General features: G+C 38.5%; 1 protein-coding gene across 1 annotated transcript in view; it reads left to right on the plus strand.

The window, feature by feature from the left end:
* The window catches only part of whrna (whirlin a), a 74,404-nt gene extending 56,713 nt beyond the window's left edge, over window positions 1-17,691 (plus strand). The window contains exons 6-12 of the mRNA XM_037266360.1: window positions 485-697; window positions 2,027-2,248; window positions 4,412-4,486; window positions 5,106-5,709; window positions 7,004-7,161; window positions 9,466-9,588; window positions 15,121-17,691. Of these exons, the coding sequence (XP_037122255.1) occupies window positions 485-697; window positions 2,027-2,248; window positions 4,412-4,486; window positions 5,106-5,709; window positions 7,004-7,161; window positions 9,466-9,588; window positions 15,121-15,303 (1,578 nt within the window). The 3' untranslated portion in view covers window positions 15,304-17,691. The remainder of the gene's footprint in view (window positions 1-484; window positions 698-2,026; window positions 2,249-4,411; window positions 4,487-5,105; window positions 5,710-7,003; window positions 7,162-9,465; window positions 9,589-15,120) is intronic.
* Window positions 17,692-18,653: the final 962 nt, after the last annotated feature.

The following is an 18,653-nucleotide window of genomic DNA, read 5'->3' on the forward strand; positions in this document are numbered from 1 at the left end:
ATGAAGAGAAAAAAAACAGGCTTGCAAGATTCTGACTTTACTCTCAGAATTCTCACCCGAGCATTCTGACTTTCATCTAAAAATTCTCTTTTTAATCTCAGAATTCTGACTTTAAAGGCTGAGATTAGTCAGAATCCTCATTTTAAAGTCGGAATTCTGAGGTAAAAGTACGAATCATGCCAACTTCTTCTTTTGGCTTCTTCACTGGCCCTAATCATTTTCCATAAATTCTTCTCACGCCACATCCCTGGGTTTTTTTCTTATCTTAATGTTTTTTGGGCTCTTAGTTCTCCCTTATGCTGATTCCTATTACTTTCTCTTAAACCTTACTTGTTAGTCTCTCTTTCATTGCTCTCCGCATTTTCTCCAGATTAAGAAATGGTCTCTTTCATGATTTTACACTTTCTTCAACTCAACTCTGCACATAACACAAAATAACCCGTATTGTAGTTGTATTTAATGTCGTACTTTTGTATCTTTTCAGTCTGGTTTTTACAAGGGTGTGGCTGGATCACAGGTGACCTTGTCTAGCTTGGTGAACCAGTCCAGAGCCATGCTAGAAGAGCAAGCGCGTCACCTACTGACTGAATCGGAACGCCAAACTATGGGTTACTACTTGGAAGAGTATCGGGATGGACACATTGGCGTGGAGCAGCTGGTCATGGCGCTTTTCGAGCTGCTCAACACTCAGGCAAAGGTGAGAGCAAGGAGCCAAAAATATTAGAATGAGAAGGCAAAAAAAAGGTCCTTAAGCATGAAGGTGTATCTCTGAAGAATTCTACAGAGCTATTTATTGATGTGTTGTTCAATTGTGTTTGTCCTTCCACTAATTTGATGTCAGTTATATAAATACACGCAAGAAAACAAAGGCATCATAGTTCCACTTTACCAAGTACGAACCTGAAAGCCTTCTTTGAGGCCTTTTACTATATTTAGAACTACACGTCTGCCACTTTTTTAAGTTTCAAGCATTTTTCCAAATTGTAAAAAAAAAAAATTAAGTTTAAAAAAAAAAAAACTCAATCAAATTTTTCAAAAGTCAGTTTATGTACTTTATTTTTATTAGGACTGAACATACAATGGCTCACTGCCAACATTGTAAAACATGTTGACAGTAATGTTAACCATGGAAAAATACATTTGAAAGAAGAAATATAATCATTTAATATATTCAGTATTTGCTTTTCTATTATTACGGATGCAGAACATCAGAATAACTAGCCGCTCAATAGATAACTTGGCAAGCTAATGTAGCGATCATCTTTATATGTAGAGATCCGTGTTGTCAAACACAAACCACTCGACTCAAACTCATAACATATGTCACAGCAGATCCAAATCTATCCTCTGTTCACAGAAAGCTGACGATACTGCTGAGTCCCATCAAGCCAAAGACAGTAACTCGAAACCTACCCTATAAAATGATGACAGTTCAATATGTTTGTGCAGAGCCCTATTTTTCTAAAAACATTGGTAAAATTTTGAATTGTATAACCGTAGCTTTCCTAGGATTAAAAATACAGCTCACAAAAAAGTTACGGTTATTTGACTTTTAAATATAATTTACAACATCAGAAAAAGACCATGAACAATTCAGCAAAAGGTTACACGAGGTCAAACTAAGTTCCTCAGCAAGGGTTATGGTGCATTTTAGTTCTTCCTGGCAGAATTGTTAAAACGGAAATTAGGAACCCTGCCACAGTTTGGCTTTAGTCACAAGTGCTTCTCATCAGCCAGCGAGCTTGCTCCCAAGATCTTGTTTACCGTGGCCTCGATTATATTAGAAGCTAAAATCAAACTGCTTTTTTATTTTCTGGACCTGGAATTGACACCTCTGCTTCCTGGAATTTCACCAGAAATACAGACTATATACAACGTGTTTATTTTCTGGACCTAGAATTGACACCTCAGCTGTCTGGAATTTTACCAGAAATACAGACGATATACAACGTGTTGAATTATGTGGCCTGTGAATGTTTCAACTTTCAACTGTCGATTTAGCTCTCCCTTCTTCATCTTCCCACAGTTTTCCCTACTATCAGAAGTGCGAGGCCTGGTCACCCCGCAGGACCTGGAGCGTTTTGACGGGCTGGTGTTGCGCCGTGAGATTCAGGCTCTCAAATCAAGACAGGGCTCAGCAGGAGCTCCTACAGTTCAGCCAGACACTCTATCTATGGTGTCATACCCTGACACTCTGACCTCGTCTTCGGCCAGCTTCATGACCAATACCACTCTGAGCTCCACCCGGGTAAGTGGTGCTGCCGAGTAGACCAGCTGATTAGTAATATGACTCGAAGTAAAGCAGATGACGAGGCGTAGTCTATTTATGGAGTGTGGTGGGGGGGGGGTATGGTGAAGACATTTGGCCATGCCATGTCTCACTACATTCCTTTTAACATGGTAAATATTAAAACAGTATTTGATGTAAGCATCTGTTTCTCCTCCACTACTATAACCTCCTAATCTCACCCTCCTCCTGGTAGGAAAGGCTGCTGTGGCTGATAGATATGATGGAGGTAGGAATAATTTGGTGAAATTGATGAAGCACACATGACTTCCATTCCCTGTGACCTGTAGATACCATGAGAAGAGAAAAATTCTAAACAGACTCTACTTTTTGTTCATATTTTCTTCTAGGCAACTGTTGTTGTATGTTCAATTGAACATCAAATTGGCAATTTTCTTCCATCTCGCTCCAGTAAAAGGATTTTTAATGTGGCAATTGTGTGTATGTTATCTCCAATTGTCTCTAATGTTGTCCTCAAATTGGACAATATGTTCTTGTATTGTAAACCAATTTAATGGATTTATTATCCATTCATATAGTCTAATATTGTTTTGTAAAATATTTCTCTGTTTTTTTTTTTTTTTATTCTGCAGTGATTTTTTTTCTGCTGTGGTTGGATTTTTTTGGTTGCTTTTCATTCAGTGGAACCTCCCAAAAAATTGCAGAAAAGTCCAACTTTTTGTGCTCCCCACCACAGAAGGATGTCATGGACGGCTCAGAGAAAATGCGGGCTAATGACCGAAAGTAGACCTTCACTATACGGTAGTGACATTAGTGGTACAGGCACATTTCTGTCCTACCTGCTCAACACAATATGGCATAAGTGAAATACTTATATTTAAATTTAGCATGTCAATATTTGAACACAGGAGGTTCAAAGAAGTGTATTGTAATGGAGACAGTGGGAGTCTATAACACATCATTTCAATTTTAACGGTTTTTAATGAGCTCCTACCCAACCGGCAGGTGATTGAGCTCAATCAACACGAAATTTGAATTCAGAACCGCAAAGACAAAGCTTACTTTTTCTCCATCAGTTTGTCTGTCTGACAAGACTGAGTCAACCTTAACTTGCAGGGGGACATTTCTCTAAAACAACTACAGTATTTTCCAACAGATATGATTTGTTGCCTAGGAAAAAAAAGAATACAATGCAGAATGCAACAACAAACATTTTGTGATCATTAAAATTTGCTACTTTCTTCCCAGTACAATTGCTTTTCATGTGGGTTATGATAATTGAATGGTTTTCACTAAACTCCTCTAGCAGGTTTTGTATCATTGGCTTCTGTTGTAGGTTAACAACTTTGCATCGTGTTTTGTGTTGTTTTTGAGTTTGTTTTTTTACCCCGAGGTGATGGCTATACACTGGCACCGCTGTGTATAGAAAATTAGAGAGCTAGGTAGCAAGACAATAAAAACTCACACATTCAGAAATCACATTCCGTTCCAGGCACACATTCCAATGCAAACACATAGATAAGAAAAACATTTGCTAGTTGAAAAATCCGTCCTGTCAATTGATGATTCCGTGATCATGTGCTAAGACTGATGTTTGCATTTTATGTTGCTGTAAATAGAGTAATGTTCATCTCACAAACAGACTTTATCACTAAGAGTGGAAAACAAGACAGATGGGAGGATGTACCGAATATATTGAGTCATTTTAAACTACCATGCTTTCAGTACTGTATCTTCAAAAGTCCTTTTTGGATCACCCCAGCTTTTAAATGGCACTGCATGGAAGCGCTCCCGACGTAGCAACGGCAGGTCATTAAGCAGAATTGATGGGGCTTCTGTTTTGGTTTCATGGCAGTTAATGAAGGGCAGCATTTGGCTGAACTTAGCTTGTCTCTGAATTTGCTTAGACAATCTAAAAATGTCACATGGGAAGTTGGACTGACAACTCAAATCCTGCTTGACACATAGCTGTGTGTGTATGCATGTGTGTAAATGTTAGCATGCCTTTTAATTAACACCTCTTGGAAAATCAAATTTTTCATTTGTTTTGGTGCACGCCTCTTTGTAACATCTGCTCACAGGCTGCTTGCACTGTGTTGACCCTTTTCTGATTCACTTCAGCATTTCTTTTTTCCCTTCATTTTTCTCTCCTGTATCTTTTAGAACGACTGTGTGGCGGATACTAATCAGCAAGATCCCTTGGACAGTCTGAACACACTGCTGGCTGACATCTCTCTGGTGAGCCCTGTAGCCTGGCACACACAAACACGGGCCCGTGTTTGGCCCCATAAACATAGACGTGGTAAGAGGGAAAAGGGGAGGAGGGGTTGAACACAGTATTTTAAAAGTAGAAGTGAAGCAGTCGTCGAAATGGATGAGGCCAGTGGAGGAATCTAACCTACAGGCTTTGTTTAGGTTTTGCACCAAAGCAAGGTTAAAGATGATCTTTCATCATGTCTTATTTATTGAATGGAAAATGGTGAGCAAAGGCCAATCGTATAATTCCACTCCTCGGCCTACCTTTAATTTTCCGGGGGGTAAAAAAAAAAAGGTCAATAAGAAAGCTTTTAGGCAACCATTATTCTACTTTTCCTTTTGTTTATGTTCTTTTATATTTATTTTATTTATCACTTCATGCATTAGTGGTCATTCATGTCTCAGTTTTGTTCATTCCACTGAAGTAAAGAATGTAATGTATCAAGTACTATACCACCAAGGCATTGCTGGAATGCCTCTTGAGAATCTTCATCAATTTACAATTACATTTACTGGTGAAATGGTTTTTTTTTTTTTAACATGCAACATATCCTTTGCACATCCCCAATCTATCATGATCAAAACTATCCTCTCACTTCAGGATGACATACAGTCCACCACAGCTGACTCTCCCCCCTCCTTCAAGCCTCCACCCCCATCAGGGGTGCAGAGGCGCAAGAGTAGAAGAGACCAGCTCAACAAATGCCCCTCGTCCGAAACCACACACACGGGCTTGCACTTCACAGTCCCCATCCGGCCTATCCACAACAAAAAGCCGGTTCACACCCCTTCATCACCTTCACTACATCGCAAACAAGATCCTCCCATGTTGCCTTCCAGGGACTATGCAGCTATCCGAAAGAAAGAACTCTTGGCGCCATCCAAGAGAGAACAGAAAACCCCCTCTCATTTGTCCATGGTTGCCCGACAAAGTATTGGCCCTTTTCCACGCGTCCAGTCCCCAAGCAGGGGCGCCAAACTGGCTGACTCATCCCCTTCAGCAGCAGCACCACCACCACCTCCACCCCCAATCTCCGCACCTCCTCCTCCTCCTCCTCCTCCTCCTCCTTCTCTCCCCCTTAAGCCAGCCACAATGTCCAAAGCCTCATCTCCGGGCTCTAAGCAACAGTTTGTTACAGTGGAAGTTCACAGGCCCAGCGCAGAGCCAGATGTCAATGAGGTGCGGCCGCTGCCCCAAGCTCGAGGTGAGAAAAGTAGGTCATAAACAATACATTGTACAAGTTTGGAATATCCAATGCGTCAAAAGTAAGTACATACAATAATTATATAATAAATAAACACAGATGGATTCGAGGGTCTTGTTTTTATGGTCAAAATAATTTTTTCAAAACCCAAAAAGTGTAGTTTGTACTACTCACTTATAACTACTCACTATGGGCATTTAATTGGCAGCTGGTGGGCCTGAGATAAGCACGTTCAAGATTCTAACATCTTGTCACTCCGATCAAACTGCGCACATCTGTCAACTTGCTTACCTCATTAAAAATGAATAATCAGAGTGTCAACCACTCGCATGTAAAAAAAAAAAAGTATCATTCAGTGGGATGCCGATTTCAGTTGTCTGTATAAAGTAGGCCGACAACAACCAGCCAAATTATTATGACAACCTGCACAATACAGTCGCCACAGGAGTCACGTATCCTGCCTTTGTAATGATAAGACTCCGTTTTGATTGTCAAAAAGGTTAATTTTATGTTTATATGGTTGTAATGCATCGTAATCAAAAGTTGTGTGTAATATTTTGCTTTTTCATTTAGTCACATTATTGAGTCCAAATTATTAGTCTTACTCTGTAATAACTAAGACTGAGCATTATTATCTTGGAAAAGCATATTTTTGATACAGCTTTTGTATAAGCTATCATTATGATGTGCAAGTTAGGGTGTTGATGACGACAGTGTTTTGCATACATAAATATAACATTGACCCTGATATACCACCATCCAAAATATCTGAAAACCCTGAATTTTCATCCACATTTTGCATTAAACATCCCAATTGTCGTCTTTCACATTGACAGATAGTATATTAACTTGATAAATAATACCCTTCAAAATTAATGAATCTGACAAGATATTCTAAACATTAAAAAGTGCTGTTAAGCTGCTGTATGAAAGCGCCCTAAAATGTTTTAATTGCAGTCGTTAAAAAAATAATGAAAAAAATACATAAAAATGAGAAACAAGGTGAAAAGGACAAAAAAAGACAATTAAAGACACCAGGGGAAAACATTTTGGTGAGGATCTGGAAAAATTTACATAGTCATTTGTTTTTTCCGTAAAAAAATGGAGGCACCAGACAAAGTATGCACTCTATAGAATGTTCGTTATATCAATTAGAAACCAAGAAAACAGTCATCTCCGAAAAGTGCTGTTCAGGTAACACATGAAATAGCAACATACACAACAAACAAACACACTGATTTAGTCCAGAGAGTTTGTAAATGCTGATATCACGTGTGCCTGCTCCCCCCCTCAGGTGGCGCCCTGTCTCAGCTGTCAGACAGTGGCCAGACTCTCAGTGAGGACAGCGGTGTGGACATAGCTGAGTCAGGACACATCAGCAGCTCCCATTCCTCATGCACACGACACCCTCAAGATACCCAGGGGGGCGGGGGGGACAACCCCACCAAACCGGTGAGGGTGTACTGTGGGCCCGACATGAATGAATGAGCATATTAATAGTTGAGGGGAATGATTCGTGTGATTCAAGAACTCTTTGCTGCTTGGATCTCTACCTTTGTGAGGACCAATTGAGCTGATTATAAACATAGTTGGAGCCTAAAGATAACAGTCGTGTTATGTTTTACCAAAGCTACTCCGCCACCCTCGCCTCATTGATGTGCTTGTAACGTAATAGATGGAAGCTCTGGGCTTCTGTAGCACTCTCAGAGTGCTATTTTAAGAACAACCAAAGGGCTTTTGTTGCTGGCAGTCCACCACTGTGAAGAGGCCGTGAAAATGGATGGAGCTTAAAATGTTGAATCTGCGTAGTTCAAATGATTTGTGTAGTGTGACAACTACTGCCTAGTAATTAAATAACAGCCTCCTCTCCAGACTCAAATGTAATGTAAACATTTCATGAGTGGTTTCTGCGGCTATTTAAAGTTTAATGTTCCAATTAGATTTAAAGAGGTACTGAGGGAATAATTTGTCACTGTTGGTTCTCATAAATGCAGATGTACAAGTCCTTGTGGAACATCTTACCTCTGTTTTTGCACACTTGTTCACACTTATTACTTGTTCATCCATCCATTTTCTATAACGCTTGTTCATATTTATTTATTTTAATTTTCCATTCATTTGATTCATTCACTCAAAATGTTCTATCTATTATTCCATCCACCACTGTAGTGTAGTAAAAAAAAGTTCATTGCGGAAGGACAGAAATGATGAAAGTTTGTTTGCGATGATGGGAAAGTAATACGGCTATTTCAAAATGACAATAATCAAAGTGTGTTCTTAAGGGAGCGAGTGTGAGGGAACGTTTGACAAACAAATTATCTTTCATGATACATTGCTTCCAAACCATGATGGGGTCTACCGTGCATTTCTGCATTAGAAAATTAGTTCCTGTGTTTCACCAGGTTAAGAATGAGCAATGGAACCTCCAAAGAAAATGTCATTCCATGGCACTGGTACAATTACGGTTTCTTCAATTAAAAAAAAATAATAATCCACTGAATATACAAGCCTAATAGAATTACTACTTACCCTTTGATGATACAACTGTGTTGAGTGAGAACTTTGCCGATATCCGCCCAAGTCAAAGGTGTGTCATAACAGGATGCCGATTGCTATTTGATCGATCGCATGATTATTGACCAGTTGTGCTGAGGCTGCCTAAAAAAAAGGCCACTCTAAAATTTAATTTTTTTATGTATTGGGTTATTCGACAGATAAGTCAGCATCTGGTGTGACACCCATTTGCTTCATACACATACGTACATAGTGTGGCATCGACTCTGTACTGTAATAAATTGGATTCATCCACGAGAATACACCTTCTCCAAAGTGCCTGCCACCAAGTCGGTAACAACGATGAATTGATGTTAGGTCGAGACCCCGTTGAGGGCGTCAAGCATGCCGATGAGCTTTCCGGAGATGGTTTCTGACATTTATTTGGTTATGCAAATCGATTGTTACAAGAGCAGTCTGGGTGGATGTTTTTAGACAATTTTGGGAGTGAATCGGCTTGATGTAGGTGTCCTAGGCTGAAACATCTTTGGAGATGGTAATGGTGGAGAAATGAACATTCAGTGATCAGGCAAGAGCTCTGGTGAGTCTGGGTTTGTACTCAGCGTCTTTGTGGCATTGTGCTGTGTGAATAGATAAAGCATTTTGGAGTGGTCTGGGAATCCCAAGGCACCTCTCTGCAATAATTATCCTTTCTAATCAGCAATTTGGTGTGGCACACCAGTGGGATCAATGGATGCAAAGGAAAATATTCACCAAGAGTTTTTAACATGTATGTGAATATTTGAGAGAAATAAGCCTTATAATTTTTAGTTCAGTTTGTGAAAAATGGGATTAAAACAAAAGTGTTGCTTTTATAGTTTTGCTCAGTATATTAACAACTGAATGCCCAATAACTTTGATGACATGATGTAGGGTGGAGCTTCAAGAAACCAGACTCTTGTTAAAGCTATCCATTATTGGCGGCCAAAACAGAGAAGGGCTTTCCACTTTTATATATTGTGTATATATATATATGTACCATCCATATATGATATGTATGAGTAAATTTCTCATATTCTTGAAGTAAATTCATGCCAGTATGGGAAGAGCTTACCACAGCAGCAACAACAACAAACATGTCAGTCAATCATTATTTGTTATATAAAAAAAAAAAAAAAAAATCCATCCCACACTGGCATGAAAACATTACACAACATCATCTAATGCAATTTTATAATTAACATTGTCTTTGCCTGACTTTAGCCAGGGCTGTTGGAGCCCACCTCCACATTAGTGAGGGTGGCAAAGAGTGCAAGTACTTTGGGCATCGCGATTGAAGGAGGAGCCAACACTCGACAGCCACTACCACGAATTGTCACAATTCAGGTGAGTCACAATCATGTAATGCATTTTGATGACGATTTCTCATCCAATGACAATAGCATTCATGTTCATGTCACTCTGCCCGCCTGCCACGCTCAGATCCTATCAGTTACATTCTTGTTGTGTGGCACCTCTTGTCCAACGTCAGCTTGGATATTCTTCAGCTTAAGCAACCATAGGCAGTGTAGATGATGGATGGATGGATGGATGGATGGATGGATGGATGGATGGATGGATGGATGGATGGATGGATGGATGGATGGATGGATGGATGGATGGATGGATGGATGGATGGATGGATGGATGGATGGATGGATGGATGGATGGATGGATGGATGGAAAGTTCCAATAGCATTTTAGTTCGAAATGTATATAGTTTTCAGTGTGAATATTTTGTACGTAGTCTGCATTTGACTGAAGACCAGTCTAAGGGTTACTTACCCTAGCCATTGCTCAAAATCATCTGCTCACTTGCAGCCCTTAAGTGATTTACAATTAATTAATTCAAGAAAAACCATGACTTTAAAGAGATCTCTCTATGTCTACAAAAATAGCGCAAAAATAACTCAAAAGCCAGTGCCCCACCATCCAAATGGAAGCATATCTTAACTGGCAAACATCATACAAGTGGCTTGCTGTGGGAAGAGCCAAAAGTAAAAACAAACAGCAATCTGCAAAGCGAAGCGTTATGTTCAGATAGAAACTATTCGAATAATACTTTCTTTCCTGATGGCATCAAATTCACTTTTTATTTTAAAATACGGATTCACGTCATACATTTGAAAAAAAGACATTGTTGGAAAGCTATTAGCTGTGCCTTGATCAACACATATCATCTTGCCAAAGACAACAAAGCCTTGTATTTTCTCCTGACTTTAGTACTAAACCTTTTCTGACCACAGAGTTGCGTTTTAAAGATCATAGCAGTCACAGGCGGTCGTCCACAACTCTTTCAATGCTGTCTTTCAGCCTTCTTCCTAGCGAGGAGGTGATTTAAATAAAAAGGGAACACTGATTGCAGCAGTATGGATAAAAGGGGTCAAAATCAGCACTTTCAGAATCTGCAAATGTTAGTTTTAAAGAAAAGAGGATGTGTGGAATTGATACGAGGAGTAAGTTTTAAGCCAATGACGAAGTGCAAAGGTCTGCTAATGCAGGCGGTTAAATTTTAAGTGTTGTGTGTGCATGCTGTACCACAGCATCTGCCATAGTCAATAGATTTCCTGACAAATATGCCTGTGAGCTATTTTTAGTTCCCTTTGCTTCTCTAAAATCATATTAGCTCTTGCACAAAAATATGTGCAAGACTTAACTAAAGAAATTACAGGGGGATGATTTATTGAGATTTATTTTCAATCCAATCATAGTTTGGATTAAAATTCTGTTCGGATGCATTGTTTTCATGGACACTAAAAATCTTAATCCGATTAGGACTTGCGTGTTCATTCGTCACACTTTTGGGCGAAACAAATTATTCTGACATGAACATGTTGGCCAAATGTGCCAGAGATTGTAGTAGAAGAAGAAGAAACTGCAATGACTTCTGTGTCAGCAAATCCCAGCTCCTAGCTGCAATGTATCTCACGCCTGCCAAATTGTATTTTTTATTTTATTTTTTTTGTTTCTTGCGCCTGCCAAGTCTTTCGCTCACTATGCTTCTACTAGAAGAGAAACGACGAACAGTCACATGAGCGGTAAAGATGGTTTCCGAACTTCGGAATAAGTGTTTTCATGTGCGACAATCGGATTACCAATCGACATCATGTGCGACGATCGGATTACCGATTGACATCAAGCATCCCTCTCATTCGGAATAAAATCTTGAATATAATGGGCTTGATTGGGTCAGGATATTCCGAATAAGGTGTGTACATGAAACAATTTTTATTCCGATCAGGCTTTCAATCCGAATAAATGCGTCCATGTAAACGTAGCCATTGAACTATTTACTTTAATATGCTCTTGTACAGTCTTAAATAACGTAAATGGAAATAGGGTGTTCTATTTCTATTTAACAACCAACTTCCAAGACAACCTTATTGATGTTACAAGCACAGATACATCCCCGAACAATAACAGTGTAGTGCCTCATTGTTATTTGAAGCCATTAATAACACGGTGGCCTTGAGGTCACACTTTGCTGCAAAGTAAGGAGACTTCCATTTTCAAGGTGGAAAAGTGAGTTTTGGTAATTCTCACCTGGGGAAAGGTAACTGTGTTATTAGGCCCTTGAGCAAGGCACGCAACCTCATTGCTTCCCCCAGTCAGGATCGAGCATCAGCATGATGAACTGGCTTTGCGAAAGGCAACAAAAGAAGGAAAAGAAAAAATATTCATTTTGTTTCTGGTTGTCCGAGGGGCATCGAGGGACAGATGATGGCATCGAATCCAAGCCACTACACTATATTATTCTGTCCCGATTGTATAACGCAGTCAAGTTGATACAGCACACCTTTGGCTTGTGCACTCTATTTCTCTCTGGCCAATGGATGCTTACTGAATGCCAGCCGTTATCTTTCCAAATCACTAGTTCTGAAGCACCCGTTATCACTTCTGACTTTCCATCATGATGACCGACTGCTCTGCCAGCATCGAGTAATTGTTGCGATAAAGTCAAGAAGGAGTAAACAGGGTTTATCAATAGCAATGCTGTTAACTATGGATTGCTCGAGGTTTAAACTTAAAACCAACCAGACTGTGTGTGTGGGGGGGGGGGTTAAAGCCGGAAATATGAAACTATCCATCCATCCATTTTCTATATTGGAGATATATTCAAAATGATCATAGGATAAATTTTCAAATAACTTGTTGCGGACAGTGTGCGACTAATTAATTTGGGTTCAAAAAATGAACGGATGCATTATTAATTTTGGTAACATTTAACCACTTATTTCACACTTATTAGGGTATTGGTGTATGGGAAATTTAAAAAATGATGTGCAGGCAATGGGAAAAAAAAATGAAGGAAACTCCTTTTCAGCTTATCATTGTACTGGTATTACATTTTTATGATGATTGAGTGATTCCAATGAGAAACACCAAAGGCACATTCCAGTGATATTGACACAAGTGCTCCAACCAGCCATCACAATAATTAAAATGTGTTATGTCCTGTTAAATTAATTGCACACAGTTGTGACGTGTGTTAAATTTACAGCGCTAGAGAACTGTTGCTTGTTCTTGCCATTGAAACTTGGAGAAGAATTTAACTGTCTTGGCAGCTGTCACTTGACTAAGTGTGCAAAGTGTGGTGAACGATTATGAAATTTAAATCGGGTTTGTCTTACAAGAGTCATTTCTTTACATCAGTATCTGACAGAGAAATGCTATACTCAACTTGACACCAAAACCAGTTAGTAGCAGTTCAGACATTGGTTCAGGATGCAAAGTTTTATTAGTTCAAAATGGAGTAGATGGTCATTTATTTAAGGAAAACTCTACAAAATAATTTCTTAAAAAGAGAGAAACAATATGGTCTTTAACACAAACTGTTTGTATGGAAATTGTGGTTGACTCAGAAGATAAAACATGAACAAAAATGGCCCTCTCACAATGTCTTTCATATTTTTTCCCCCACAAATGTGAATCTGACACTGATGTGTTTAAAGGAATGCGACTTGTGAAGCGTTCAAAGGTTGCTGCCACTTGAAGCTGGCTTTAGTGTGCTTTTGCCCTACTTGTGGGTCCATCCACAGTTTGGCACAGCATGCTTAAACGTATAATCAAAATGCAAATTTGCGTGACTTGGCCCTGCTAAACCTGGCAGAAATAAATCCCAGTGACACTACCTTCATGATCTCAGCCAAGAAATAAAATGGGCAAATATATGCTGCGTTCAAGTCCTTGGGGCAAATTGGGGCATGAGGGACGTCATACGTTGTTTAAGCCTGGTTCACACGTCAAGATTTTTAAATTGTCCACCGACTTCCAAACCTTGAGAGACCCCACAGGTGATGAGAAAAAAAATCAGAGTTATGAAAGTTTGGAGTGATCGATCGGGCTAGCATGCATGTTTGCGGGATGTGGGAGGAAACGGGAGTGCTGGGAGGAAACCCACACAGGCACGGGGAGAACATGCAAACTCCACACAGGAAGGACAGTGCCGAAATCAAACCTACAACACAATGTGAGGCTAATTTGAGTTTATCATTTATTCATAGCGTACGATCAATACATGTAGCAGAGCATACTCTGTGTTGCTAAATATATCAGGAGAATGTTGTACATTTAACTTTAAAAATAGGATGTAGAAATTTCACTGATTATTTCAATCCAACTCAGTCTACCAGAAGTGAATTAGTAGCTTTTCTGGATACATGCCCAGAGGTGCATAAGGAGATTGACATTTAGATTCTCTTATTTACCGTGTTTCAGAATGTGGAAAGCATTAACAGTTGAAGCAATAAGTGCATTTACTGTGTTTTTTTATATACTCTCACGTGTGCGTGCAAATGTGTGGGTGTACTTTGGAACGCGCAATGTAATGCCTAAAATCATGTGACTTTTCTCCAGCGTGCAATTGTGAATTAAGTGACAACCCCTTGCCTCTGATCGGTTTGGCATAACTGGGTAATGTCATATAATTACCAGGAAGAAATTATGGCGAAAACAAATAAAATAGAGAGTGGCATACTGATTCAATGAAATCCTTAATTTAACCTTGCCACTAAAATTGGAATACAGTTGGTAGTACTTTTCAATTGGCTGTTCAACAAGAATTGCTGACTTATCTATTTTATCGTTAATAGGGTGTGCATCTTGGAAAAAGCTGGATGACAGACGCTTTAGTTCAGGACGTGCCAGCTCATAAACCCCGACTTTCTCAGCATCTTTCGTTCAATTCAGTGTGAAACATGCGCAAGCAGATTTTTTATTAGCCTGGGACACAACACATCCTTGGTTTTGATTTTTTCGTGTGCTTTGTTTGAACGGTACTCACCAAAAGGTTCCATCCATAAGGTTTGTTTTACAAAAGACTTATAAACTTGGAAACGTATTCAATATAAACGGTTTAGGAAGTACATTGGAAGAATTTTTGTTTGTCCTATTTCAATGTCGAGCAGAGTACATTGTATTAATTTGACAAGCACCTTGTATTAATATGGATTGTTCTTATTCTCCTTTATATGTATTAACTACTTTTGTTTATTTTGGGAAAATGTGTAAAATGAAATACATTGTTAGCTTTTGGTCTAGTCGTTATTCTTTTCTTTACTTTTTACTTCCCATTCAATTTTGGAAATATGAATCCAGTTATTTAAATATAGTTTTCATGTATTAATTAATTCATGCAAACGTATCTTTGCTATGTATCTAAAAAAAAAAAAAAAAACTAATAAAATGCACTAAAAAAAACTGTTTTGGTATAACCTTTCTTTGACAGCCTTGATTGTACGATTGCATCACTTAATCAAAATGGAGTCATTTCCGGTGAGATTTGGTCAAGGATGCAAATGCTGCAAATTTGTGTGCGTATGTGTTTTTTTTTTTTGTTTTTTTTTAAATAACCTTGTCCTTTTTCTCTCTTTTTCCAAGCGTGGCGGTTCAGCTCACAACTGTGGTCAGCTGAAGGTGGGTCAGGTGATCCTGGAGGTAAATGGGGTTTCCCTTAGGGGCCGTGAGCACAAGGATGCCGCACGCCTCATCGCTGAGGCCTTCAAAACCAAAGAGCGGGACTATGTGGACTTTCTGGTGACTGAGTTCAATGTAGCACTATAGCTGAGTGGGAGAGGAGAGAGACGAGCAGGGAATCAAGGACAAAAAGGAGGAGGACTTTTTCATTTTTAAATGGCACAAGTCTTTAGCGGTGAACTAAAAGGAAAGTCCACCTCATCTGTCACACAACCTTATTTTTACATGAACCTGTTCTTGATTCTTTTCAACATGTTACCTCTCCGCACCTTATGCACTACAGTAGATACTAATAGTGAAGCCTCTATAACCTAGATTTTACTTTCTGGATATTGAAATTAATGGATTGGCCTCCATTTGACATTTACTGGAGCATCTTGCATTCAACCAAGTTACCACAGTCAATTTATTTCATAGTTTTTGGCTACTGCAACTGAAAAGACTAGTCCTACTCGGCTTTCGTAGTTTGAATTTATATATGTACAAATAAATATAGATGTATATACTCTATACTGTACAAAATATAAGATCTCTATATGAAATATAAACCCTTTGAAAGTTACATTAATATATATACATATATTTAAAATAATATGAATCGGAGCAGCTCACATCTGTCAGATATATGTTGTCCATTGTTTTATTTTAAGCATCAAATGAATGACTATTGTGGAAGGGAAATAAAGAGAACCTCTGCAAGCACAGGGAGCACGTGCAAACTCCATAAAGGCAGCCAGCCGGTTTTAATCCAGAACCCTTGTTAGCGCTGGCAGAGTGAAGATTTTTTCCTTGGGGGTGGGGCAAGGATATCTCAGGGGTTGCAAAACAAACAGCAAATTTTTCCAAAATCTTGTGAAAACGCTGATAAAGATTCATTATAAATTCCCTATGGTGAATGTGTGGAAAAATTATTCAGAAAATAGGAAAATACCCAAAAGTCAATTATCTGGGGGGTCAATGGCTCTGCAACAAGTTAGTGGGGAAAGTGCTACCCATTGTGCCAGTGTTCCATATTGTTACCATAGATACCATCGCAAGTTCCAATGTTTTTAAACACCGGTGCCGTTAGGAGCTAATGAAAGTACGTCATTCATCATAATCACACGTGACAGCATAAACACATAAGAAGACAGTTTATAATGAAGATACACAGATGACCTGAATGTGGACATGCTCTCAGTAGGGGATCAAATCTCAAAGTGTTTCACTCAGTGTTGTTCCTGCTGCTTCTTTTACTAGAACATTTAATTTGATAATTTCCAAGTCCCGAACCAATTAAAATCCCCAGGGAGCATGATGAAGCCATGCCCAGTGCATCATCTCAGGAGGTGTAGTCATAAGAGGATAATACTGACAAAGAGCTTAGCTATACTGTACCCTCTTGAACGCCTTCTCTCTCCATTTATTGAGAAAAGCAATTGGGAGCCAGGATATGAGTTAGCATTAGAGAGATTAGGTGAAAATTGGAAGACTGGAACAAAAGAGTGAATCTTCCGTAAAGAGTAAACAATATGTAACTATTGTTCTTGCGGAAGTACATTTAGTGAAACCACCACATTTCTGCTTATGTTATATTTATGCTTATAATATAACCTTTGAAGTCCAAGATTGTTTTGGAACAGTGGTCCACAGATTAGTTTGGATTTGCCAAATAGAATTGTGGAAAAACAAGTTTTTTACGAAATTATTGTCACCATAAAACCACTCTGAACGGAAATGCTCGATCATCTTTGGTTTCAAGCTTTCAACCGAAGAGCTGTTTGTGGATTTGCTCATAGGCGGTTAAAAGTTCAGATAAGTAGCTCGGAGCAAGTACCATACGTGCTTTAAAAGTTCGTCATACAATCCTAAATCAATTCTAAAGCCGACTGGGAGCTAATGAAGTGATGCTAAATGTTTTATTTTCTATTTAAAGGTGAAGTCTGAATCCAAGATTACTTTTAAGTTTCTGGCGGTGCAAGTGAAGTTATTAATGAAAGAAAGATATAGAAAGTTATGACAAAGATAATGTCTTGTGTGATTACACTGAAAATGTTCCGCTGCTTTCTTAACGCTGCTCAGGTGAACTGTAGACAAATGCAAACCTACATTTTTGAAAGGCAAGTGTGAAAAGTGATCAGAAATGTTGTACACGACGAGAAACAGCCATTGATGTTACTTTTTGTTTCAATTTACAATGTATGTTTATTAACACACTCCCCCAACAATGGTTCCTTCATGACCAACTTCCTTGTGAAATAGATTGTGCTTATTTGTTTCACTAAGTGTGCCTCCTCTTATTATTATTAGCCGGTTAGTTTTGGTTATTGTTTGTCTTCCACCAGATGTTCCACAACGGCCTCTTTCTTTTTGTTTTTGTTCCTCATGTCACAGTCCTTGTGCTGTTGGCCTGCTCCCAGCACATTTGAACGAGGGTTATACAATGCTATTTGTACAGAAAGTGTTTAATTTTTCAATAAAGAAAACTACACAAAACCCTGAGATGTCATTTCAATAATGGAGAGAGGTTGACAACTTTTTTAAAGTGAACAAGATGATGCTTTTTTGTATGCCTAAAAGTTAGATAACAGTTACAAAAAAATTTATTTGATTTAAAACATGGTGTGAAGTACTATATCAATCATTCTGGTTAATTTGAATAAAAATTAATTATTTGCAAATTATCATTTAAAAAAAAAAGTGAACACATAATGCTGTGTAACAGTGGTTCCTGAAATTTTTACACCAAGTGCCATTTCCAAAAACACCTGGCTCTCCACAAACTACAAAAGCTATTGGACCAACTGTAAAAGACAGTTGCGTATTAGACGCGTGTTAATTAACAAAAACAAGTTTGAGGTTTTATTACGAACCAGGAAATTTATTATATTGTAATATTATGCACAGGTGATAAGAAAATACAAACGGCACCTAAATAATTATTCATAATGTTCTGTATATGCAAATAAAATGCAGATTATACCCCAATACATGTTTAAAACAATTGTAAAGGCTTAAATGCAATTGTATCGTATTTTGAAGTTAAATATAACTGAAGTCTAGTCAACAAACCATACAGGACAGGAAAAAAAGTTAAAGCCACTTCGGAACAATATACAGTTTTAATACACCGATTTATTAAAGTGATTCTTTGGCAAACCATTATAGGGAGCCTACCTACAATACTAAGAATCATTGTATGCCATACTCTGTGTTTATTTTCCCTGAAGAATAGTTAAACAGCAGGCGAGTACTTTTTCATTTGAATTCGGGCTACGTACCATGTAAAAAAAAAAACACAACTTGTAATGTAAGCTGGCAAAGGCACATATTTTGCATTGGAAACAAAATCTCAACACACCACCAAACAATACAAAAACCAGATTAAAAGTTAATACCATATAGTGGAAAAGCATTTGACTGTTCCGCCTGTCACTATATGAGATGTGTCCGCAATG

The sequence above is a fragment of the Syngnathus acus genome, chromosome 12 (genome assembly GCF_901709675.1).
Source record: "Syngnathus acus chromosome 12, fSynAcu1.2, whole genome shotgun sequence".
NCBI classification, from domain to species: Eukaryota; Metazoa; Chordata; class Actinopteri; order Syngnathiformes; family Syngnathidae; genus Syngnathus; species Syngnathus acus.